The sequence below is a fragment of the Bubalus bubalis genome, chromosome 11 (genome assembly GCF_019923935.1).
Source record: "Bubalus bubalis isolate 160015118507 breed Murrah chromosome 11, NDDB_SH_1, whole genome shotgun sequence".
NCBI classification, from domain to species: Eukaryota; Metazoa; Chordata; class Mammalia; order Artiodactyla; family Bovidae; genus Bubalus; species Bubalus bubalis.
In genome coordinates this window covers 24,663,960-24,690,137 of record NC_059167.1, presented here as the reverse complement: position 1 = coordinate 24,690,137, position 26,178 = coordinate 24,663,960, and the positions used below count along the sequence as shown (strand labels likewise).

General features: G+C 35.0%; 1 protein-coding gene across 13 annotated transcripts in view; it reads left to right on the top strand.

Annotated features, from left to right (window-relative positions):
* The window catches only part of GPHN (gephyrin), a 524,697-nt gene that overhangs the window by 107,693 nt on the left and 390,826 nt on the right, over positions 1-26,178 (top strand). For all 13 annotated transcript variants that reach the window (XM_044924834.2, XM_044924835.2, XM_044924839.2 and 10 more), the window contains exon 2: positions 15,831-15,909. In XM_044924834.2, the coding sequence (XP_044780769.1) occupies positions 15,831-15,909 (79 nt within the window). The remainder of the gene's footprint in view (positions 1-15,830; positions 15,910-26,178) is intronic.

The following is a 26,178-nucleotide window of genomic DNA, read 5'->3' as shown; positions in this document are numbered from 1 at the left end:
ACTCATCAGATATAGCAGTTAGCATTTTGACATTCTTATTTCATTTATATATTCCTTTACTTTCACCTTCCACTCAATTATAGCTAATTATTTGAGATAATTTATGTATTAAAATTCACAAATGTTAGCTGTATAATGTTGAAAATTATGTTCGTACATGAAACTCCTTGCCTTTCATAATACAGAATGTTTCCATCTTTCAGGAAGCTGCTCCTACCACTTTTCATTCAGTCCTCCCACTCTGAAGCAGGCACTGTTTAATTTTTTTCACCATATATTTGTTATACCTTTCTTATACTTTCCATGTAAATGGAGTTAACTCTTTGTGTAAGGCTTCTTTTGTTCAGCATAACTTTTCTGATCCTTTGTTATTCTGTTTTATTGCTGAGTAGTATACCTTTGTATGGCTGTTCCACAATTTATGTGTTTGGTTAGTGGACATTTGGGTTAGTTTCAGTTTTTGGCTCTTGTGAGTACAACTGCTATGGATACTTGCATAAGTCTTTTTGTGGATATAGTTGATTCTTATTTGCAGTAGTTATGTTTTAAAATGTATGAACATTGAACTAGCTAATACTGAGCCATTTCTTCTAGGGGAAGCACAGGGCTAGGTTTCTGTGAGCTTCTGATGCAGTGTTTTTGTTAACTGATTAACACAACTTTCTTTTATGTGTGTTTCTGTTTAAAAGTCATTTGCCATTGGGAACTTTGAAGAAGAGGAGAGAGTCAAATTTTTATGAGTTTTATGGTTCTGTTGAATAAAAGTGCTCAATTCACCATCCTTCCGGGTCCCATGTGAGGAGGAAAAGAGGCACAGGCTTTGCTAAAATTGCCAAAGACTGAAGGAAAGAGCTGCAGTAATATGCTGGTTCCCTCAGCTGGGGTGTTTTCCAAATATTGGAAGTTACATGAGGGAGGAAGCAACCCTGGGGCTTGAACCCAACTGTGGAGGAAGCAGCTGTAGGAGAGAAAAAGTCTGCTGCTGCTTCCGTGTCCCTGTCATCCCTTTTCTCAAGCTCTGTTCTCTTCCCTGCAGTTACACCCGGGAGTGTCATCAGCATTTGTGGCTATTACTGTAGCCCCAGATGTGTGCTTATTAGAGAACTTGGTTGTGTTTTGGAAGGGGAAAAGATACTTGAATTCAACTGGTAGATGTGAACAAAGTTTATAGCTGGGAAATTAAATTGACCTTCTGGGTAAAGGCCTTGGACTGATTATGTATACAGAGTTAACCTTAAATGTGTGTACCTGGTTCACTGATGATTCAGCTAAGTGAAAAGCTGATGGTGTCCACTGGGTGGCAGCCGCTCTCCAGCTCCAAGGACAGCTCTGGAAGACCGACTGTGGTAAGGACTGTTGAATAGGCTAATTTGAGTTATTTTCTTTGCCTTGGGCCAGGAGTTAGCAAACTTCAACCTGTGTGCCAAATCTGTCTTCAGCCTGTGTTTGTACTGCTCTTGAGCCTGGGAATGTTTTTTACATTTTTTAAATAAAGCATTAGGAATAAAATGAATATATACTAGAGATTGTGTGCAGCTTATAAAATCTAAAATATTTACTATATGTCCTTCTCAAAAGTAGAAAAATTAGCCAACCCCTGCTTTAGAAAATACTCCCAAGGATCAATCAAGCATGTTCTATTTTTCCTGAGTGGTGGGCTGTTGACAATAATGGTCTCACTTGGGTAAGATTTCAGAATAGCAGGCTAAAGGCACATTCCTCAATGAGACCACAAGCTATGGAAACAAATCACACTTGCATTTTGATGCTTAGACTAAGGACCTCTTTTTTCATGAGAGTGACTGGAATCAAACTGCTCATTAAGCCTGCACTGCCCAAGTCACCACTATAGCCACTTGGATCCATCATTGTTTTGGGTGTGGCTCATGTATCCACCATCATAAACTGGGTCAAAAATGTAGCACTATATGCTTATGATATACAAGCCATCCCTGCCTGCCAAACTTGTCACCCCTAGCAGAGGCTGGCCTGTTTTTTTCATGGTAAAGGACCTTTGACTCCGTCTTGGGTCAATTATTGGTGCTTCACATAACTTTTTTAGTAATGATTTTGTTGTCCAGTCAGGTCAACTGACTATATCATTGTAACCCTTGAAATGAGTGTGTCACGTTTTTGGCCTTCTGAACTATTGACCTTCTGACATTGGTGTCCTTTTCATCACAAAAGCCAAATTTGGTGGGCCAATAGTCAAACTCTTTGATGGAAGTTCGGTGTTTCGTACCACCCAGAGACATCTGGTATTGCTGAGCACCAAGTTTGCTTTCTCCAACATCAGCTCAAAAAGATTTTTGAATGACTCTCTTTCAAATCTTCCTGGTGCAAATACCTTGGAAAACATGACCATCTTCAGAAAGTGATCATCTCTTGATTGTTTCCTTGCTAATAATGATCAAGGAGGGCTGAAGGGGTAGAGGATTATATAGAGCTATTTTGAAAATTCAGTGTTTTGCCTTAAGTATTTCTGAGCATAATGCTTCTCTGTTTCCTTTAATAGTTACTAGGTTACAATGGTTAGTACTCCCTCAGGTGTGTCAGCTTGCCAAAATGGGGAGAGTTGGCTGGCAGGTGCAAACTGTCTTTGTGGCTGGGGTTCTAGAGAGGCTAACCACCTTGTTGGCCCACACTTGTCCCTAAATATTTGTTAAGGTCTTTCTGGTTTCTTCTTGTCCCCATTTATAAGCAGCTCTTCTTAGTTTCTGTTTTCTGGATTTTAGTTCATTAGATTTCTTTGCCTCCTAAGCTCTATATACTGTTTTAATTATGGTTTTTTGGTTTAGTCAACATATTCTTATTTTTAAAATAAGAGTGATGTTCTCTTATAACTTATGCAAAAGTTTTATGGAATGGCTTTTAAATGATAGAAAGCATAGAAACCACTTTATTTGGTGTGACACAAATAGGAAACACTCAGTGCTAGTTTTTATTTGTGTCATTGCTTTGTTGTTACTGATGCTATCCTTATCTCAACGGAATGGATTATGCAGTCAAATTTCTTTTATTATAATCCCCTCTGTGATCCAAACTTTGTAGCTAGGCAGAATCAGGGAAATAGATATGGAACAATAAATATTTTTAATCAGATAGAGAAAATGAGTATCATTTAAAAGTGAATATTTTTTGTGTGCTTTTATCTTTGGAATCAAGGAAATGCATTGATATTAAGTATTAAATGGAAATTTTTATCATGAAGATTCAAAAGCAAAAGAAGAAACACATTATGTTACTTAAAAAAATGCATTGTAGCTGTTGCTGGTAAGATGTGACAACTTTTTAATATAGTACCAGGTGACATGATAGGATGGAACTCAGAGAGCACATTTCCAAGTTGTTTCCCTTAAGAGAAAAGTCAGAGGCAGAAAAATGTGACTTTACATGGAATGCCAGCATATTAGAGTTAATTCCCTGGGCAGTATATCTAATCAGAACTTTGATAATTAATTGATATTCACATGGGTTCTTTCCTAAGGTATTTTCACAGCTCATGCCAACCTATTTGGTTTTTATCCTTATGGATATCAAATATTATACATACAGCCTTTTGGATCCAAAATTCATTAATCCCTTATGAAAAGCTAGTCTTTACATCACATCTCAAGGATTGTATTTTATCTAAAATCAGTGTTTGTCAGTTGAGGAGATTTTATGTTTAAAGTAAGCAGTGCTTATCCTATTTGTATTTAAAAGTATAGGGGTTCAGGATGGGAAACACGTGTATACCTGTGGCAGATTCATGTTGATGTATGACAAAACTAATACCATATTGTAAAGTAATTAGCCTCCAATTAAAATAAATAAATTTATATTTAAAAAAAAGTATAACTCTGAGTCTGTTGGTGGTTAAGTTTGTTGTTGTTGCTTAGTCGCTAAGTCATGTAAACTCTGTGTGACCCCCATGAACTGCAGCACTCCAGGCTCCCCTGTCCTCCACTATCTCCTGGGATTTGCTCAAATTCATGCCCATTGAGTCGGTGATGGTATCTAACTTTCTCATCCTCTGTCTGATGGTGAAGTTATGGCCTCTTAGAAGAAAAGATTAAACGTTGGGGTTTACTAAGGAATTAGGGATGATATAGACTGAAAGAATGTGTTGGTTATAAGGACGTGGAAATGCATAGGTGGAATGGATCATATTATTTTCTTTATTCCTTAAGTGATATGTGTGTGTGTGTGTGTGTGTGTTTGATAATCTGTTTTTGGCACAAGTGGTTTTGAATGGTATCTACAATAGCTGTTTTCTTAGGTTACATTAAAAATTAAAGTGGTATGACTTACTTTTAATAATTTTTATCCTTTGGAATTTTAAAAGCGTATTGCTACCATATTATTAAACTGTAAAATGTCAAAGGTGCTGCTAGAACTTGCTTATGGGGCAAAGATTATTCAGAGACTAAGTCTGACTTTAAACATCATTTTAGATTTAATATAGGCTTTCAAGTATTTGATGATGTGGAAAGCCGAGTTTTGAAACTGCTTTTGAGTGCAGTGGAGTTTTGTTGTTTGGGCTTCCCTGGTGGCTCAGCTGATAAAAATTCTGCCTGTCCATGCAGGAAACTTAAGAGATGCTGGTTCAATCCCTGGGTCAAGATCCCCTGGAGAAGAGCATGGCAACCCAGTCCACTATTCTTGCCTGGAGAATCCTGTGGACAGAGGAGCCAGGCAGGCTACAGTCCATGGGTTCATAAAAGAGTTGGAAAGTCCCTGTTGATATTTGGTTTCTTGGTTTCCTGTAAAAACTAAAAGATCCTTGATACAAACGAAGGAGCATATATAACTGAAAGAAAGACATATACATTTATCGTACAGTTTTAAGTCTTTTCTTAAAAATTTAATTTTATTTAAAGTATACTGGGAGGTTTTAGAAGGCTGGCATGATCCAGTTTACGTTTTTTAAAAATTTTATACAGTTCACTTTAAGATTTTTAATTGTGGTAAAGTACACAACCCAAAATTCACATCTTAACCATTTTTAAGTATATATTCATATTGCTGTGCAAACTATCTCAGGAACTTTTCATTTGCAAAACTAAATCTCTGTACCCATTAAGCAACAATTCCCCATATTCTCCTACCCTTATCCTCTGGCAAACATGGTTCTACTTTCTGTTTCTATGTTTTTATACTATTTCTATACTCTAGGAATCTCATATAAGTGGAATCATACAGTATTTTCTTTTTGTGACTAACTTGTTTCATTTGGCCTAGTATCTCAAGGTTTATCTGTCTTGTAGCTTGCATTAGAATTTCATTTCTTTTCTAAGGCTGAATAATTTTCCATTCTATGCAATACCACACTTTATTTATGCATTCAACTACCAATGGACATTTGGGATGCGTCCACCTTTTGGCTAATGTTAATAATGCTGCTTTGAACACAGGTGTACAAATATTTCTTCAAGATCTTATTTTCAGTACTTGGATATATGCTCAGAAGTGGAGTTGCTATTATCATATAAGAGTTTGCATGGCAGATCTTTATCTATCCTTTTATTTCAACCTCCCTTGGTCTTTATATTTAAGATATGATTTTTGTATGTAGCATATAATTGGGTTTTGTTCAGTTTTGTACAAACTGACAACTATAGTGTTTCAGTTGGAATTTTAGTCCATTTATATTTGATGTAACTGCCAGTATGATCAGGACAGAAGAGGTGGACTGAGACTTACCACAGATGAAATTGAGACCTAAAATATGCCCCCAACATAAATTCAGCTACTGATGATGGTGTCTATATTTTATCCTGTTTTTCTAGGTAGGCATGCTGATTGGCTGCGAGCTATGCTGATGACTCAGCTGTAAAGAATCTGCCTGCCAATGCAGGAGACATGGGTGCAATGCCTGGGTCGGGAAGATCCCCTGGAGGAGATCTAACCTCCATTAGGTCTTTGATTTTCTTCACTCAGTTCAGTTCAGTCACTCAGTCACGTCCGACTCTTTGCCACCCCATGAACTGCAGCACGCCAGGCCTCCCTGTCCATCTCCAAATCCCGGAGTTCACTCAAACTCACGTCCATCGAGTCGGTGATGCCATCCAGCCATCTCATCCTCTGTCGTCCTCTTCTCCTTTTGCCCCCAATCCTTCCCGCCATCAGAGTCTTTTCCAATGAGTCAGCTCTTTGCATGAGGTGGCCAAAGTACTGAAGTTTCAGCTTTAGCATCATTCCTTCCAAAGAAATCCCAGGGCTGATCTCCTTTAGAATGGACTGGTTGGATCCCCTTGCAGTCCAAGGGAATCTCAAGAATCTTCTCCAACACCACAGTTCAAGGAAGAGGGTTCAGGATGGGGAACACATGTATACCTGTGGCGGATTCATTTTGATATTTGGCAAATCTAATACAGTTATGTTAAGTTTAAAAATAAAAAAAACAAAAAACAAAAGCATCAATTCTTCAGCGCTCAGCCTTCTTCACAGTCCAACTCTCACATCCATACATGACCACAGGAAAAACCATAGCCTTGACTAGACGGACCTTTCTTGGCAAAGTAATGTCTCTGCTTTTGAATATGCTGTCTAGGTTGGTCATAACTTTCCTTCAGTTTTCAGTATAAAAGTCCTATACAGGATTGGTTAGATGTACTTTTGAGTATTTCATTTTCTTTTGAACAGTTGTAAATAGTATTATATTGTAACTTTAAGATAATGTTTTCACAGCTAGTACGTAGAAATACAGTTGATTTTTATATGTTGATCTTGATGAACTCACTTTTTAGTTTTAGGAGTTCTTGGTAGGTTTTCTGTGTTGATAATGTTATCTGTAATTAGGGATAGGATAGATTACTTCTATCTTTCTAATCTGTATGGCTTTTGTTTCTTATTTGTGCCTCTTTCACTGGCCAAATCATCCATTACTTCATTCATTATGAGTGATGAAAGCAGACATCTTCATTTTGTTCCTGACCTTTAGAGAAAAGCATTCAGTCTTTTTGCCATTGAGAATGGTGTTAGCTGAAGATTTTTATAAATGCTGTTTATCAAGTTGATGGATTTCCCTTTTATTCCTATTTTTTTTCTTTAATCACGGAGCGATGCTAAATGTTGTAAAATGTTTTTTCAGCCTCAATTCAGTGATTGTGTGATTGTACTTTAACCTGTTACTCTATGGGATTACATTAATTGTTTTTCAAATTTTGAAACAGTCTTGCATCCTTGGAATAAATCCCATTTGATCATGGTATGTAATTTTTGTATATTGCTGAATGCTGTGTGCTAACATTTGGTTAGGGATCTTTTGAGTCTATATTCACATAGGAAACATTTGTAGAGTTTTTTTTATTTATTTTTTTGGTCTTTGGTTTCTACATCAGGTAATAATGTCTTTATAAAATCAATTTGGAAGTTTTCCCTCTACTTGTTTTCTGGAAGAGATGATATAGAATTGGTATTAATTGTTCTATAGATATTTGGCAAATTTTCCACTGAAGTCTTCCCAGACTAGAGATTCTTGTTTGGGGAGATTTTAAATTGTAAGTTAAATTTTACTAATAGTTGTAGAATTATTCAAATTATTTATATCATATTGAGTGAGTTGTAGTAGTCTGTGCTTTTTGAGAAATTGGTGTTATTTTCTTTATGTTCTAAATTTAACATCTTTAGAGTTGTTTGGAGGATTCCTTTATTATTATTTTGATTTCTATGAAGTCTGTAGTCATATATCTCCTGTTTTATTCCTGATATTGGTAATTTGTGTCTTCTATTTTTTTTCCTTTGTCATTCTTATAAGAGGTTTGTTCATTTATCTTTTCTCAGATCTAGCTCTTTAGGGTAAATGTGCTGCTCACAAATTTTCCTGATTTTACTTCATTTGAAAATGTTATAATTGCTTCTCCACCTCTAAAGGATAGTTTCACTGGATATAGGATGCAAGTTCATAGTTCTTTTATTTGAGCATTTGAAAAAGTTCTTCCTTCTGGCCTCCCTTGTTGCTGATGCTGCCATTTGAATTGTTTTTCTGCTGTTGGTAAGGTGTACTTTCTCTCTCACTGTTTTTACGATGTTTTCCTTGTCTCTAGTTTTCAGAAGCTTGGCTATGATTGCCTTTGTATACATTTTATTGTTTATCCTGTTTGAAGTTTGCTCAGCATGTTGCATCTGTATATTTCTGTCTTTTGCCAAATTTGGAAAGTTTTCAAGCCATTATTTCTTCAAATACCTTTTCAGCCCTGCACATTTTCTCCTATCCTTTAAGACTCAAATGATAGGAAAGTTAGGTCTTTTGTTATTGTCCTATAGGGCCTTGAGGCTTTGTTTGTTTATTTATTTATTTGTTGGTCTATTTTTCTGTGATTAAACATTTTTTCCATTTTGGTGTTGGCACCTATCAGTTGTCTTTCTTCATTCAGTTTTAGATCTTCTTGTTTCTTTTTTTTTTTATGAAAATTGACTTTTTGTCTGTTTTTGTTGTTTTTCTTGAAGTATAGTTGATGTACTGTGTTAGATTCTGGTGTACAGCAAAGTGATTCAGATATATATATATACTTCATATTCTTTTCCATTATGATTGATTACAGTGGATTAAATATGGCTCCCTGTACTATACAGGGGACCTTGCTGTTGTTTATATAGTTTATGTGCAGTAGTTTGTATCTACTAATCCGAAGCTCCTAATTTATCCTTCCCCCACCCCTTTTAGTAACCATAAGTTTGTTTTCTATGAGTCTATTTCTGTTTTGCAAATAAGTTCATTTTTAGAGTCCACATATAAGTGATATATGCTATTTTTCTTTGATTTGCCTCACTTAATATGATACTCTCTAGGTCCATCTATGTTGCTGCAAATGGCATCATTTTCATTCTTTTTAATGACTGATTAGCATTCCATTGCATGCACACATGTGTGGGGGGTGTGTGTGTGTGTATGAATGACACCTTCCTTATGATTCATCTGTTGGTAGACATTTAGGTTGCTTCCATGTCTTGATTATTGTAAATAGTGCTGCTGTGAACACTGGGGTGCATGTATCTTTTCAGATTAGAGTTTTGTCCAAATATATGCCCAGAAGTGGGATTCCTGGATCATACAGCAACTCTGGCAACTCTGTAGGAGAACTTCCTCACGCCCTCTCCAGTATTTCTTACATGTAGCCTGTTTAACAATGGCCATTCTGACCAGAGTGAGATGATATATCATTGTAGTTTTGCATTTGCATCTCTCTAATAATTAGTAATACTGAACATCTTTTCATGTGCCTGTTGGCCATCTTATGTCTTTTCTAGAGAAATTTCTGTTTAGGTCTTCTGCCCATTTTTTGGTTGGGTTGTTTGTTTTTTAAATATTGAGCTATATGAGCTTATTTAACTTATATGCAGATTACATCATAAGAAACGCTGGGCTGGAGGAAGCACAAGCTGGAATCATGATTGCCGGGAGAAATATCAATAACCTCAGATATGCAGATAACACCACCCTTATGGCAGAAAGTGAAGAACTAAAGATCCTCTTGATAATAGTGAAAGAGAAGCATGCAAAAGTTGGCTTAAACGCAACATTCAGAAAACGAAGATCATGGCATCCAGTCCCATCACTTCATGGGAAATAGATGGGGAAACAGTGGAAACAGTGTCAGACTTTATTTTTGGGGGCTCCAAAATCACTGCAGATGGTGATTGCAGTCATGCAATTAAAAGACACTTACTCCTTGGAAGGAAAGTTATGACCAGCCTAGACAGCATATTAAAAAGCAGAGACATTACTTTGCCAACAAAGGTCCATCTAGTCAAGGCTATGGTTTTGCCAGTGGTCATGTATGGATGTGAGAGTTGGACTATAAAGAAAGCTGAGCGCTGAAGAATTGATGCTTTTGAACTGTAGTGTTGGAGAAGACTCTTGAGATTGCCTTGGACTGCCAGGAGATCCAACCAGTCCATCCTAAAGGAGATCAGTCCTGGGTGTTCATTGGAAGGACTGATGTTGAAGCTGAAACTCTAATACTTCGGCCACCTGATGCGAAGAACTGACTCATTTGAAAAGACCCTGATGCTGGGAAAGATTGAGGACAGGAGGAGAAGTGGACAACAGAGGATGAGATGGTTGGATGGTGTCACCAACTCGATGGACATAGGTTTGGGTGAACTCTGGGAGTTGGTGATGGACAGCAAGGCCTGGTGTGCTGTGGTTCATGGGATTGCAAAGAGTTGGACAGGACTGAGCGACTGAACTGAACTACATGAGCTGTTTGTATTGTATATTTTGGAAATTAAGCCCTTGTGGCCACATTGTTTTTAAATATTTCATAGGTTGTCTTTTCCTTTTGTTTATGCTTTCCTTTGCTGTGCAAAAGGATATAAGTTTGATTAGGTCCCATTTGTTTATTTTTGCTTTTATTTCTGTTTCCTTGGGAGACTGACCTAGAAAACATTGGTATGATTTATGTCTAAGAATGTTTTGCCTATGTTCTCTTTTAGGAGTTTAATGTGTCATATTTTATATTTAAGTCTTTAAGCTATTTTGACTTGATTGTTGTGTACGGTGTGAGGAAATATTGCAACCTTATTGATTTACATGAGGCTGTTCAGCTTTTCTAACATCAACTGTGGTAGAGATTGTCTTTTCTCCATTGTATATTCTTGCCTCCTTTGTCAGGGATTAATTGACAATAGGTGTGAGGCTTTATTTTAGGCTCTCTATTCTATTTCACTGATCCATAGTGACAGCTAACTTGTTGTTGAAACCTGGACTTTTGGGGTATTACACTGTGAACTGGGGTCTTATTTAAATCTTCTGTTGTAGCTGGCTTATTCAGATACTACCCAGGCAGGTAAAGGGAGATAAACATTTCTTCTTTATGTCAGGCTGGGGTAGAAGTTGGACATGACTGAAGCGACTGAGCAAAGTGCAGGGGTAGAAGTCAGGTTCTCCATTTTACCTCCTTTGATACTCTATAGATAGGGCCTCCAAGGCACTGCTGGGTGAGCATGGTATTTCTGGCCCCCCACTAAGTCCTCAGTGATCTCTCATTGCCAGGGATTGGTAGGTGAACATCTATGAGGATGAATGAAGATATTTGGAAGTTTTCCTCAGAATTTGAGTTTCCTTGGAAGGAAAGTTATGACCAACCTAGATAGCATATTCAAAAGCAGAGACATTACTTTGCCGACAAAGGTCCATCTAGTCAAGGCTATGGTTTTTCCAGTAGTCATGTATGGATGTGAGAGTTGGACTGTGAAGAAAGCTGAGCGCCGAAGAATTGATGCTTTTGAACTGTGGTGTTGGAGAAGACTCTTGAGAGTCCCATGGACTGCAAGGAGATCTAGCCAGTCCATCCTAAAGGAGATCAGTCCTGGGTGTTCTTTGGAAGGACTGTGCTAAAGCTGAAACTCCAGTACTTTGGCCACCTCATGCAAAGAGTTGACTCATTGGAAAAGACCCTGATGCTGGGAGGGATTGAGGGCAGGAGGAGAAGGGGACGACAGAGGATGAGATGGCTGGATAACATCACCGACTCAATGGACATGAGTTTGAGTGAACTCTGGGATTTGGTGATGGACAGGGAGGCCTGGCATGCTGTGGTTCATGGGGTTGCAAAGAGTCAGACACGACTGAGCGACTGAACTGAACTGAACCCACTAATTTAAAAAGTCAGACAATAATGTCCATGATTGTGGGCGAAAAGAATCCTTGTACCTTGTTGGTGGAATGTAAAATAGTGCAACTGCTATAGAAAACAATTTTGCAAAAAATTAAATATGAAATGTCCATATAATCCCGCAATTCCATTTTTGGGGATATACTGTAAAGAATTGAAAACAGGCATTCAAAGAAATATTTGAACATGCATGCTCATTTAGCCTATTCACAATAACCAAAAGGTGGAAGCAGCTCAAATGGCCAACAAAGGATTAATGGATAAACAAAAGTGGTACATACATACAATGGAGTATTATTAAATGTAAAGAAGGATGATTTTTCTCTGTACATGGATGAACCTTGAAAACATTATGCTCAGTGAATGAATCCAGGTGCAAAAAGGCATGTATTTTATGCTTCCATTTGCATGAAATATGTAGGATAATTAAATCCATAGGGACCAAAAAACGGATTGGTGGTTGTCAGGGATTGGGGAAAGGGAAAGGAAGAATGGGAACTTGCTGTTTAATGTGTAACAGGTTTTCTCTTGAGATAATGAGAATGTTTTGGAAATGGAGGTGGAGATGCACAAGATTGTAATAAATAAATGTCCCAGAATTGTGCACTTCAAAATTGTTAACTTTATGTTCCATGACTTTCATCTAAATAACAATAAATGTACATTAGAGATTTATTTTAAAATGAAACCAAGAATTATGGAGTTAATTTTTCTTATCAGTTATTAATTAAACTATATGATGTATTTTCAAAATAAAACAAATTAAGTGTTCATATTTCTTGACATATTTTAAATTACAACATACTGACATTTTTCCACTTAACTTTCACACTGTGATTATAGAAAGTGACATTTTCTTGAAAAATATGTGTGTTCCCAAGACCCAGCTCTTAATTTTGTGGCGTTTATTAATCATTGGTACAAAAAGCATAATTTTTTTGGTTGGCATATACTGGGGCAAAAAGCAACAGAAAAATGTGATGACCAAACTGATTGATTTGCGTATAATGTATTTATGAAAGAAGCACATTCACTAGTTTCTGAAAGTGTACCATGTTCTTATTTATAATTCAGAACCAAAATTTGTTGCACTGTTGAAATATATCTTAAACTTAATACATGTATTAGGCAGGTAAAGGTTCAGAATATTTGTTGAAAAAGTATTGATATTTAGATTCTTTATTCTGTTTTTCACTTAAAATTTGGATGTGATATGAACTTTAGAAAATATTTACCTCCTTTAGCAAAACTCTTTTCCATAGCTATCTAACAAGCCTCTGTAGGAGCGAAGGTTTATTCTATTTTAATTAAGTCTTCAAAACTTTCAGGTTCTTGAAGTTTGTAACTAAGCTCTCATATTTTCCAAATTGGGCAAGAACTTTATGAGAACAAATGTTTTGATATAATATATTATTGCTTCAAGTTCAGCTCAACTGGAAACCAACTTTTCTTATCGTGTGGCAACATTTTATTTTTTTCCACTTGGCTCTAATTAGGAAATAATGTAATAATGAGTATTTGTGTTAAAATTAAGAAAAACAGAATTTGTCTCAAATCAACAGGTTGATATTAGTGTCTGTCAAATATGGAAAGAAAATTATATATTGATCAAAATTGCTTAGCTCATTGTGAAAAAAGGGTGAGGATTATCTTTTTGCATTTAATAAAAAGAATACAAACTTGATTTCAACTTCAGATCCATCCTTTAAATGCATCATTTTATGCATTTATCATTTGTATCAGAGGCAGATTTAGATTTAGAGAGCTTATAACTTTGAGCTGTAAGAAAAGGGAATATAAAATCCAAGTAAAATAATAGGTAATGGATCTTTGAAAGGAGCAAGGCAAGTGTTAATATTCTTGCTCCTTAAGAAGATTTGAATTGGTTGAGATACATAATGAAACTGTTAAATTAAAATAGGAAATAGTTGCTTAATATTTATGCTAACATATGTTAGCATATGTTATATATGTAACATTTAACATATATATATAACATATTTTAGCATAATATAGGAAATATTCACTTAATGTTTATCCTAAAATATGAGTAGAGTTTTAGTTCCTCTTTAATTTTAGGATGGATTTTTTTTTTTTTTTTAGGATGGATGTTTAATCAAGGTATAGACTCACATTCTAGATTTTTCCCCCAGCATTTTAACTATATTGTTCTATTATCTTCTCTCTTCCATAGTTTATGTTTGATACTCAGCTGTAAGTTTTATTGTTTTTCCTTAGAAGGTGATGTGTCCTGCTGTTTTTAAGATTTTGTTGTTATCTTTGATTTTCAGCAGTTTGACTGCTAAGTGTGATTTTCTTTCACATTTTCCAGTACAGCCTTGGCTATATTCGCTGGGTCATTGAGTAATGTATTTATATCAGTTTTGGAATATTCTTAACTGTTTTTTCTGAAAATATTGCATCTTCCTCATTCTTCTCTTTTCAGCTATAGTCTCATTGGCTGTTGATTCCAGCATGTCTCATGTTTATTTTATTTTTTTTCCTTTTTGCTTCAGTTTGGATGTTTTCTGCTGATCTCTTCAAGTTCACTAATCCTGTGTTTTGCTGTGTTGAGTTGGCTATAAAATCCAGCCACAGATTTCTTAATTTCAGATAGTGTATTTCTCAGTTCTAAAATTACTGTTAGATTCTTTAGCATAGATTTAATTTTCTCTGTTGAAATGTTCCTATTTTCATCTACTGTGACTATTTTTCTATTTTTTCAACTTATGGTTTTCTTTCGATTTTTCTTCAAGTCCTTGTCTTCGAATTCTGTATCATCTGTGGGTTAACATATACATTATTTTTTAAACTGGCTATTGGTCACATATTGTGCTCTTTACAGTATTTTGTATCAAATACTGTTTATTATATGATCATAGAAATTGATGTAAATATTACTTTCTGTCAATGTTATATTAGAAAGAAATGATTAAGTGTTAACCATCTCAAGTCAACCACAAGTTGAACTGGGTGGTTTGAATGACAGCTTTAGATATATTCAGTCTGCCTCTGGTTTTAAATGTCTTAAGGGCCAGACATATTGTGTTGCAGTCATTTCTCTCTGCTGTGGCTTTGTACTAATGTGCTGTGAGATTGTTGGAGATTTTACTCTGCCATGTGGTTCTTCACCCTTTTGCTCATCTTCCCTCTCAAGGTGGGATGCTTTTGATTGATAGCAAATATATTGAGGGGAGATCGATAGAAATTGTACACTGGGCATGGTAGGCACAGTTTGTTGCAGTGACGTTAACTTTAACCACCACAATACTACAGAGAACATTATTTGCCCTATATCCTGTTTTCTTCTCCTTTCCCCAAATTCTCTTATGCAATCCTGCTGCTGCTAAGTTGCTTCAGTCATGTCTGACTCTGTGCGACCCCAGAGACAGCAGCCCACCAGGCTCCCCTGTCCCTGGGATTCTCCAGGCAAGAACACTGGAGTGGGTTGCTATTTCCTTCTCCAATGCATGAAAGTCAAAAGTGAAAGTGAAGTCACTCAGTCGTGTCCAACTCTTAGCGACCCCATGGACTGCAGCCTACCAGGCTCCTCCGTCCATGGGATTCTCCAGGCAAGAGTACTGGAGTGGGGTGCCATTGCCTTTTCATCCTAGCCCTCAGCAAAACTCCCAGAAGAAAATTTTCATGTGTTTTGTGGGTCCCATGGGATTCCCATGAGCTATCAAAAACTATACTTGTTTCTCTCTTTCTTAGTAGTGTCCCTCTCTCTAATTCTTATGTTTAAATGGCAAATCCTTTCAGAAATGAAACAATCAGGGGGCTCAGCTTACCCAGAAACAGATTTCACTTTTCTCCTAGTTTACCTTTTTTTTTTTTTTTTAAATCCAAAGTTCTCTATTCCCTTTAAAAATATGCTGTTGGGGCATAGTTTATCATTTTTTTTCTCTAGTTGTTGTGAAAGCAGTGACTTGCTACTAGACTGGTAATTAATTTTGTAAAAGTAAGAATAAAATTTAGAACCATATATTCACTCTTTTATATATTGTATTTATATAAAGTCTGTGTGCTTAGATTATTGGCTTTTTTATTGAATATTAATATTTGCTGCTTAATCTACCAGGCCCCAAAATTAATCATTCTTGATGTTTAGAAAAGAAAAGACCTATCCTGATAATCAATTTTAATTTCAAAATTCCTTTTGGATAGTAGTAAATTAACTGAAATGGAAACAAAAAATTAATTTTCCTTTCTCCTTTTCCTGTTTAGTGAGTGATAGTTGCTTCAGAAATCTTGCAGAAGATCGCAGTGGGATAAATCTCAAAGATCTCGTACAAGATCCTTCTTTGTGAGTATTTGGTTTTCAGTCTTAAGTATAAATTAAAACTTGGTGTGACTTTTCTCAGAAGAGTTGCTTGGGGAGGCAAGATTGAATTTGTTTACATTAGTTTTAAACATTTTTGAATAACTTGCAATAATAATTTGTAAGTATAATTTAAAATGTAAAATATTTATAATAACAATATACTTGAGTATATTGAATATATTTCTGATGTTTTAAATTTGAAAGTTGTATGTAGCACAAGATTTTTGAGGAGTTCAGTAGGTTTCAGTTTTTAATGTTCTTAATCATAAGTCAGTTCCTTTCTTTATCAGCACATATTTCATATCAGAGTATAATATCACTTTCTGTTTCTATTTCATGAATCAACTTTTTTGCACTTATATATTAAACTCCAAATCATACATGCATGCTATCTTTTGTTGGAACATATCCTTTCAGTAAGATCATCTTTTATTAAAAAAATAATCAATACTAGTTAAGCTGTAGGCAGCAGGGAAAGAAAATCAAGTGCTGGCAGATGCTTTCCTTAATGATATTTAATGCATTCAGTAAAATATATTACAACAAAAAATTGGTCTTCCACATTATGTGTAATCTATATTCATACAAGTTTTACTAGTAATTCATTTAAAATATGAGGAATAAAATACAAGAGTGTGTTGAACCTGAAGGTTATTGATTCCTTAATGATGGTCCAAGTCATTTTAAAAAATGTAGTTACTAGACAGCATGGTGAAAATGATTGAATATTGAAGTTATTATAATGAACTCATTGTTATAATGAGTTCAGAAATGAGTTTTCAATCCCAACTTTCTAAATTTTTTTCTTTTTAAAACGTCTCTCTTTTCTTCATTTAAAAGAATTGTCAGTACTCTTTCTACATGGTTTTTATTGAAGTGAAGATTGACAAGTTGTCCTTTCAATTCTATAAGTATTTAATGAAGAATAGAATTATTCTATGTGGATATAAATATTCCTAGTGAATGAATATTGAATAACATGTTCATGAGTATATGGAAAGAAACTTTATAATATCAGTGAAAGATTTCATCCACTTGAATGAATAAAATAAATTATTCCATTATTGTATTATTTATAAGGTATATTTTTGGTACATTGGAATTATATATCTTTTTAATGCAGTCTTTGTGGGAAAAATGTGCTTATATGGATTTCAATGATATAAAAGCTGTGGAGAATTACATTTGAATAATGGATTATAGTAATGAGTTATAGTATTTTGAAATACTTTGGTACTTCTTCCTAGAATGTAGAATAGTATTCATCAGGTAATCTATCACTAAAATATGAATTTAATCTTAGTATTCTAAGAGAAATTTATCTCAGATCACTATTACATTGAGTGGACAAAATAATTCTGAGCCTATGTTTTAAAGTAGTCAGATATCTTAGCTTAACATCATTACCTTAAGTTGGCATTAGTCTCTTGGCATTAGTGTTGAATGTAAGAATTCAGTGAGCAAGAATTTGTCTTTGCCCTTAACACTTGGATTGGGAAAGAACTTTTTTCTTAATAAGAATTGTCAAAATGTACTATTAGTGACTGATTCATTTTTTAGAGATAGATTTCTTGGTAAAATTCTTTAGGGAAAGTAATGCCTGGTATGGAAAAATAATTATTTTTGGGGTTGTTATAATGGGAAGTATTTTATTCTGAGTTACTATTCTGTAGCAATATTTTGTATCTCTTGGGTAAGGATTTTTTTTAAGCCAGCTACATTTTTTCCCCCCCGGCCTAGACTCCCAAACTCTTGACATAATTCATTACTTTGTTCATTAATTACTTTGTTCATTAATTTGTGTGCACTACTATATGGTTCTATGTGAATTGCTTTGGTTGTAACATTAAGTAGGAAATATGTGAAAAATAACTTTTCTGAAAGAACTTTCTCAAAAAATCACTGGCATTTAATGAGTATTCTGGTAGGCTACAGTCCATGGGGTTGCAAAGAGTCGGACACTACTGAGAGACTCACTTTCTTTCCTGACAAGTGTAAGGGTTGCTAAAATTATATGTTATTTCAATACATGTTCTAAATAAAAATTATTAATAGAATAAGATATGTATATTAAATGAATGCTCCATATGTAAATATGCCTGTCAGATTTGTATTATGCTTCACCTACTTGAGCGCCTGATGAAGAAAGGAGTTGATGTGTGGAGAAAACTGTACTTCAGTCACTAATGCTGTTAGAAAGAAGGAAAAAATAGATCGAGGAGATCCCAGGCTAATTTGGTCAATGTGACACTCAGAGTGGTATTGTAGAGTATTTTAATCAGATAAGTGAACGGGTATAAAATATCTGTAAAATCATTGTAGTAAAATTAATTATTGGGCTTGAGTGAACTGAGTGAGCTATATTGTGTGAACATGATGAAGGAGGGATGATATGGGAGGAGGAAAAAAAATGAAAAAGTTGTGAATCCTTCAGCAAGACTTTCTGGTCTTGCTACTAACTTTTTATCTGTTGTAATTGAGAGCAGAATCTGACTTGTAGCAAGGTTGTGATGACGGGAATACCTGAGAATCTCTCTTCTTTGGGAAGTTACTCTAAGAATATTTGTTTCTAGTGTAGTCCTGTAGGTGTTACATATAAGACCAAGTAGAAGAACCTTTCACTTTTTTGCTAATAATGTGCAAAAATGTTTATTTGAATTATTAATTTACATTCATATTAAAGTTTGAAATAAACAATTAACTTTTAATATATCTTCTATTTATGATTTTAAATATTTTAAGAATGATTTCTTCTGTTGTATGCATAGTTTGTCAGTTAGAATTGTTTTATAAGACTTCTTGTTTTAGTTGTGGTCTTCAATGGCACACTGAAAAATGTCAAATTTAGCTTGATGTCATCACCCTGTTAGAAAGATATCTGGGCTACAGTCCATAAGATCACAAAGAGTTGGACATGACTGAAGCAACTTAGCATACCCACACATATCACCACATTAGAAACATATCTAATATGATATATAATTTTCATACATAAAAGGAATTATTCTTAGCATGATACAATTAATTTTTATTCTCTTTAAGTGGAGGGTTATATGCTATTTAAATCATACAAATTCATTTATACTTTTTCTTGTTATCTATGCAGGAGAGCTGACTACTATATGGAAAAGAGATACTTTATATAACATACTTTTAAGTTATATCAGTTGTGTTCTCTATAGTTAAAATTCTCAAAAATGCTTTCAAGTTTCCATTGTTTGGTGAAGATGAAAGATAAAACATACTACCATATTTATGCTTTAAAGTTGTTTTTGCTTACTTATAAACCATTTAGCAGAGATAATTATTTGAACTCAGATTCATTTTATAGAAATTATTAAAAGCTGTTTAATAATCAAGAGAGGAAATATAAGAATGAAAAAGACTAATAGAAATTGAACACTTAATTTTACTATTCATTGTGTTGATGCTAATTGTGTGTGTGTGTAGTTGATTGTAGATGGATATATCTTGTTTAATTTGCAAAAACTCTTAAAAATTTACATCCGTTGTATATATGTGATATGTAAATCAGTTAGAGGAAGAACTGTTTAATTCATAGACGAATTGGCCATCTTCGAATATTAGAAATATAATTCATAATGTAGCATATTAGTATTTTTTTTCATAGAGCAAATAGGGGAAGAATTTTGCAAAACATGACAATTATGCCAGTCTTTGTTATTTTTCTTTCTGTTGCTCAGAATATGTTTTCAATTGTTCCAGTGATGTCAAGATTTTGAAAAGATTTTCCTGAGTTTACAGCCTCTTGTGATTTTTAAGAAAGGATGATTCAGTGAAATAGGAGAGATCTTAATTATAAATTCTGGATAAATTGTATTATGGATGAGGAATACTTCTTGTCAATATTCTTGGTATTTTTTTAAATTGTAAAATAAACATCACATGAAATTTACTGTCTTAACCAATTTTAAGTGTACAGTTCAGTCATGTTAAGGATATACACACCGTTGCAAGCTCTCCTAGAGTTTTTCATTTTGGAGAACTGTAACAAAAACTCATAAAACATTAACTCCCTATTTTCCTCTCTCCCCAGCCTCTGGCAACCACAGTTCTTTTTGTGTCAATGGTTTTGGAATACTGTAGGACTCTTAAAAGTGGCATCATACATTATTTGTCTTTTGGTGACTTTTTGTCTTTTAGTTAGCACAGTTGTCTCAAATGAGTTCTATCATGTGTCAGAATCTCTTTCTTTTTTAAGGTTGAATAATATACCATTATGTGTGTGTGTGTGTGTGTGTATATATATATATATATCACAGTTTGTTTACTTATTCATACATTGAGGGGCACTGAGTGCTTCTTCCTGTTAACTGTTGTGAATAATGCTGCTCTGAACATGAGTATGCAAATATCTCCTTGAGCCACTGATTTCAATTCTTTTGTATATATACGCAGAAGTGGAATTGCTATATCATACAGTAATTCTGTTTTTAGGGTTTTGAAGAACTGCTATAGTGTTTTCTGTAGTGACTGCAACAACTTATATTCCCTCCAGGAGTGCATATGTATTCCAGTTTCTCCAATTCCTCATCAATACATAATTTTCTGTTTGTTTTTTTTTTTTTCGTTTTTTAATATAATAGCCGTCTTAATGGGTGTGAGAGATATGTTCTTAGTATTTTTAATTGAACTTCATTTCTTTTGTCTTTAAATAATTTTGATGCAGATAATCTAGAGAGTAAAGAAAAATAAAAGGCACTCTCTGTGATTATTACTATGATTATTATGATACTTGGTAACTTGTGAAGTAAACTGTGTTGCTAATTAGTGAAATAGAAATTCTTTTCACTATCATTACAAAGATTATAAAGTACAAATACATCCAGGGTAATTTTGTAACAATAGCATTTTCATCAATTAATCTTTCATGTAGTATATTGTATTACTTGTCTTGTATTACTACTGCTCTTGTTATACATAATCTGTAAAGGATTGCTTTTGCGTAAAATTTTTTTTCTTGTTTAATTAGAAGTTTCCAAATTGGAAGTGTCGCATACTAATTAAATAATAACAAAACCCTTCTAGCCAAAATGTATTTTGATAGTACAAATCATTAGCGTTTGATGACAGCATTAAATGTTTAAGAACAAAGATAAAATTCGGCAAAATAGTATTGCATCTAGTTGTAAATTTTTTAGATGTAAAAATTTTATTTACATATATATGCTTCTTTAGAAATCATAGCACCTTTGGAAGCTGTTCTCGTCATAGTTCTGAAACGCAGCCTCATCCCCTTGAGTATACTTGTCTTCACACTACAGTCTGATTGAATGATATTTTGGTCCCTTGGATCATAACATTAAATATGAAGGAAAGGCAGGATTGCCGTCTGGAAAGCAATCATATCTAAATATAGCCTGTACTTATCTGCTGGTGTTAAGACAGGTTGCTATGGTGAATTGAATTTCTTAAAAATGCCAGTCAGCAGAGGGTAAACAGTGGTTTTTGAAGTGGTTATTTTCCATTGAGCTGTACATTCTTGTACTACAGGTAGATGATTTTAGTTAATTTTTTTTATGGCCTATTTTTTAAATTTCAATTTTAGAGTATCTTGGAGACCTTTAATAATTATTAATCAAAACTGAAGAGTTTTTATATTGCTATCCTTTTTTTCTGAAGATAAATTTCCTTTGATATAGGAACGATTTTTCCAATGACAACATTTTAAGCATTATTGATTATTCATTTTGCTCTGCTGCCAGTAGTTCTGCTAAATCTGACAGACACCAAAGCTGTCTTGTCTATAATAATATATCTAATTGAAAGTTTTTATCCTTTTTAACCAGGTTCCTTTGTGGATTATATGATTATTGTACTATAAAGTGCATTTTTGGACAATATAGCTTAATCTAGGCTGGTGCTTGGTATTATGTACTCTATGTCAGAACTGCAAAGACTTTGGATTTTATCTACTTTTAGAAGACTTTCTCTCATTTCCATCATCCCATACATTTCTAAGAATGTATGTGGCAGATTTTGTGGGCTCATTTGTAAAGAATTTATTTTAATCAAAGCATTAGTATATGTTCATTTTACATTGTTCTTGAAATTAAGGAACATCTGATCGAAGATGGATAATATCTGTGTTTCTGCTTGAGGCATATAGATGACCTATCAGTGTTAGAATTTCTTAATGAAATAAATAACATATTGTTTAATTACTTGATTCTTTCATTTTCAGAGTATATACACATAAGTCAACTAGCTTAAAAAGTTAGTTTGTGATTTATTGCATATGTGCTGCTACTGCTAAGTCGCTTCCATCGTGTCCGACTCTGTGTGACCCCATAGACGGCAGCCCACCAGGCTCCCCCGTCCCTGGGATTCTCCGGGCAAGAACACTGGAGTGGGTTGCCATTTCCTTCTCCAATATTGGCATATGTAATTAAAGAGTATTTCTCATGGAATCAAGAAAGAGCTTCAGAAACCAGGGCAAGAGTGGGAACCTCAAGGAATAGAATTAGGGCGTTTTTGCAACTGGGTTTGTTTCTGTCACCTTCTGTCATCATCTCTCTTGTTTTTTCTTGACTTTAGTCTCACTTATGACAATCAGGCTTTCTCCATGAAACTGATGACATTGTTGCTAACTTACTCTAATTCCATCCTTATAACTCCATGGTCTGTCTTCATTTCCACTCTAAAACATAAAATTTCATGGAATAATTCTGTGATTTTGTTAATCTGGTCATGTGCCCAAACCTCATCCAATCACTGTGGCTAGAAGGAAATGGCAACCCACTCCAGTACTCTTGCCTGGAGAATCCCAGGGACAGAGGAGCCTGGTGGGCTGCTGTCTGTGGGGTCGCACAGAGTTGGACACGACTGAATTGACTTAGCATGCATGCATGCATTCATTGGAGAAGGAAATGGCAACCCACTCCAGTACTCTTGCCTGGAGAATCCCAGGGACAGAGGAGCCTGGTGGGCTGCCATCTGTGGGGTCGCACAGAGTTGGACACGACTGAATTGACTTAGCATGCATGCATGCATTCATTGGAGAAGGAAATGGCAAGCCACTCCAGTATTCTTGCCTGGAGAATCCCAGGGACAGAGAAGCCTGGTGGGCTGCTGTCTGTGGGATCACAGAGTCAGACACGACTGATGCGACTTAGCAGCAGCAGAGAGGTAGACTATTTTGATTGACCTGTCATGGATAGATGCCTATGGTCAGAATGGTGGGGTCCTCTGTGAGAGAGAAGATAGTCCCAGAAAAAGAGTGATCAAACTAAGAGATGACTACTGTATTGATTCTCAGCTGTTAATTTAAGGACAAATTTATACATCATCAAGAATTATTATTTTAAAATAGAACAGTTTGCTTGCCTACACATACCATCTCTAGACAACATATTAAAAAGCAGAGACATCACTTTGTCAACAAAGGTCCGTCTAGTCAAAGCTATGGTTCCTCCAGTAGTCATGTATGGATGTGAGAGTTGGACTATAAAGCTGAATGCTGAAGAATTGATGCTTTTGAACTGTGGTGTTGGAGAAGATACTTGAGAGTCCCTTGGACAGCAAGGAGATCCAGTCAGTCAATCCTAAAGGAAATCAGTCCTGAATATTCACTGGAGGACTGATGTTGAAGCTAAAACTCCAATACTTTGGCCACTTGATGTGAAGAACTGACTCGTTGGAAAAGACCTTGGTACTGAGAAAGATTGAAGGCGGGAAGAGAAGGGGCTGACAGAGGATGAGATGTTTGGATGGTATCACCGACTCCATGGACGTGAGTTTGAGTAAGCTCTTGGAGTTGGTGTTGGACAGGGAAGCCTGGCATGCTGTAGTCCATGGGGGTTGCAAAGAGTCGGACATGACTGAGTGACTGAACTGACACATACCATCTCAATTAGATAGGTATTGGCGGTAATACCAATAATAAGGACTGCCTAGTTCAATTAATTGATGTTAGTTGCTCCCTACTTCTTAATATTATTGCCTGTTATGTAGTACACACACAAAAATGTGAAATGACTCAGGTGAATTTATTGCTTTAATTACAGCTGATTAGACAGCAGGTGGAATAACAGCACATTAATAACAGACATTATTTCTGTCTTTCCATGCTTCCTTCTTAAAAAGAGAAACTATTGCTGTCAGTTAAAAAGGGGAAAGAAACAAAGGGGATGAGGAAGGGAAAAAGAGTCAAATATTCTCATTCCCCATTCCATTATGGTACCTTAATAGAGGAATATTATTATAGAGGCATATGAAAGTTTAACGAAAGCACTGACAGAGATGATTTAAAAAGAGATGATCCTTGAAAAGAAGCTTTTCTTAAGAAAAAAGAGAAGTAGAAGAAGTAAAGGAGGAAGGGAGTGAGGAAGGTGAGAAGGAATAACAGAGAGAGGAGAGACTGATTGATTATGAGAATGAATAGAAATTCGAGGGTATGCTTTGCTTTTTAGAAACTCAGTTTGGCTGAAGATGAATCAGAGTCCAAGAGATTAAAACTAGTCATTAAAACAATGTTTTTATATCCATGTATTTTATTTATCAAGAACACAATGATACATGCAACACTGATGGTCAAAGTGAAAAAAACCCAAATGATGACATTGTCTACTTATAATAGCTTTATATTGCTGTGTAACAAATTACCACAGAGTTTTTTTAAAACAACACATATTTATTATTCACAGTTTGCATCAGTCAGGATTTTGGGTACAGTTTAACTGGATTTTCTTCTCAGGATCTCCCAAGAGTCTTATGTGTTAGCTGGTTGCATTTTGATCTAGAGGCTTGACTGGTGAGGGTGCACAAACCTAATTCAGGTTGTTGCCAGAGTTCATAACCTCATGTTTTATGACTGGATATCCTGATTTTTGCTCGTTTTTGGCTAGTTTGCGCCTACAGCTTCAATCATCTTAGCATCTATTACCTGCACTACTTTTGAAATTTTGTTTTCATATGACAGTCACACTTAATTAGTTTAGCTCTGTCAATTTAGGGATGTAAAAACTAGAACTCAACTAAGTTGTAATTGATCTAAGGTCCTAAAATTACATAGATAGGGCTTCCTGACAACCAGGCATTGCATTCTTTCTACTTCTAGCCTTAGTTTTGACTTTCTTGGTTTTGTTATCACATTTTTAAAAATCTTTTCTCTAGTTTTATTGAGATATTATTGCCATTCAGCTCTCTGTAAGTTTAAGATCTACAGCATAATGGCTTCACTGAACTTGGCTTCAGTTTGTGTTGCTAAGTTTATTAAAAATATGATGGACTAACATCTTAGCACTGGTCTTCTAGGAACCGACATTAAAATGTTTGAAAATATTTTAAAATTTATGGCCTGTAGGTATTTGATTTTTGATCATTTAATTGTTCTCTCACCATGAGCTTTTATATATTTTTTTCTCGATGTTTGTTAGGAAGAGGAGGAAAATAATTTTTCGGTTTGGTTTATGTTGATATCTGAAATATGAGACTGTGAAGACTCATGAGATTGAAAGTGAGATTTAACACCTGCAAAGGAAAAGCCTTAATGAAATAATGACAGTTTAGTCTGTGGGTTTTTCAGTGGAAGATTGTTGCCTTGGGTTGGGAAGACAAACCGGCAGGTAAAGAAGCTTCCTAATCAGAAATCTGCGTAAGTATTCTTCCCTAAAGAGTTTCCTAGGAAAAGCTTGCTTGTGACTCAACCCAATTTAGGAAGAAAATAACAAAAGATAGGGGAGACCTATTTGTTTCTACATGTTTTAAGAGTTCAAGCTTTTAAACTACTGTTTTTTGAGAGATTATGGCGAGTTATTATGGAGAATTAAATTACCTCTATCCACATGGGAAAATGTCCTTAATACTAGACTATTGGATACCAGTTTTAAGGAGACCAGCCCTTGCTACTCCTTTCCAGTCCTCCCTGGTCACTGTGGTAAATAACTATCCTAGTCTTCTTTAACCCTCCAAGAAAAATTAAATGAAAGTTTAGAAGGAAGCCTAAATTTTAAATTTAGGGTAATCTATTTAGGTGGGAAGGCTAATTGAGCTGATTGAACTTGGGTTTTTTTCCTTCCTGGAGCCCTCTATGGTCTCCCATGTGCTCTTCCTATATGTTGCCTAAACTCCTGTCATAGATTTTTGTACTATATTATCATTGTCTGTGTATGTACTGTGTATTTCAGAATAGATTATAACTTTCTTAAGGCCAGAGTCTGTTCATGTTTAATTGCTGCCACCTACCATAGTAGACCCAGCCAGATATATTTCTTAAATAGATAAATGAAT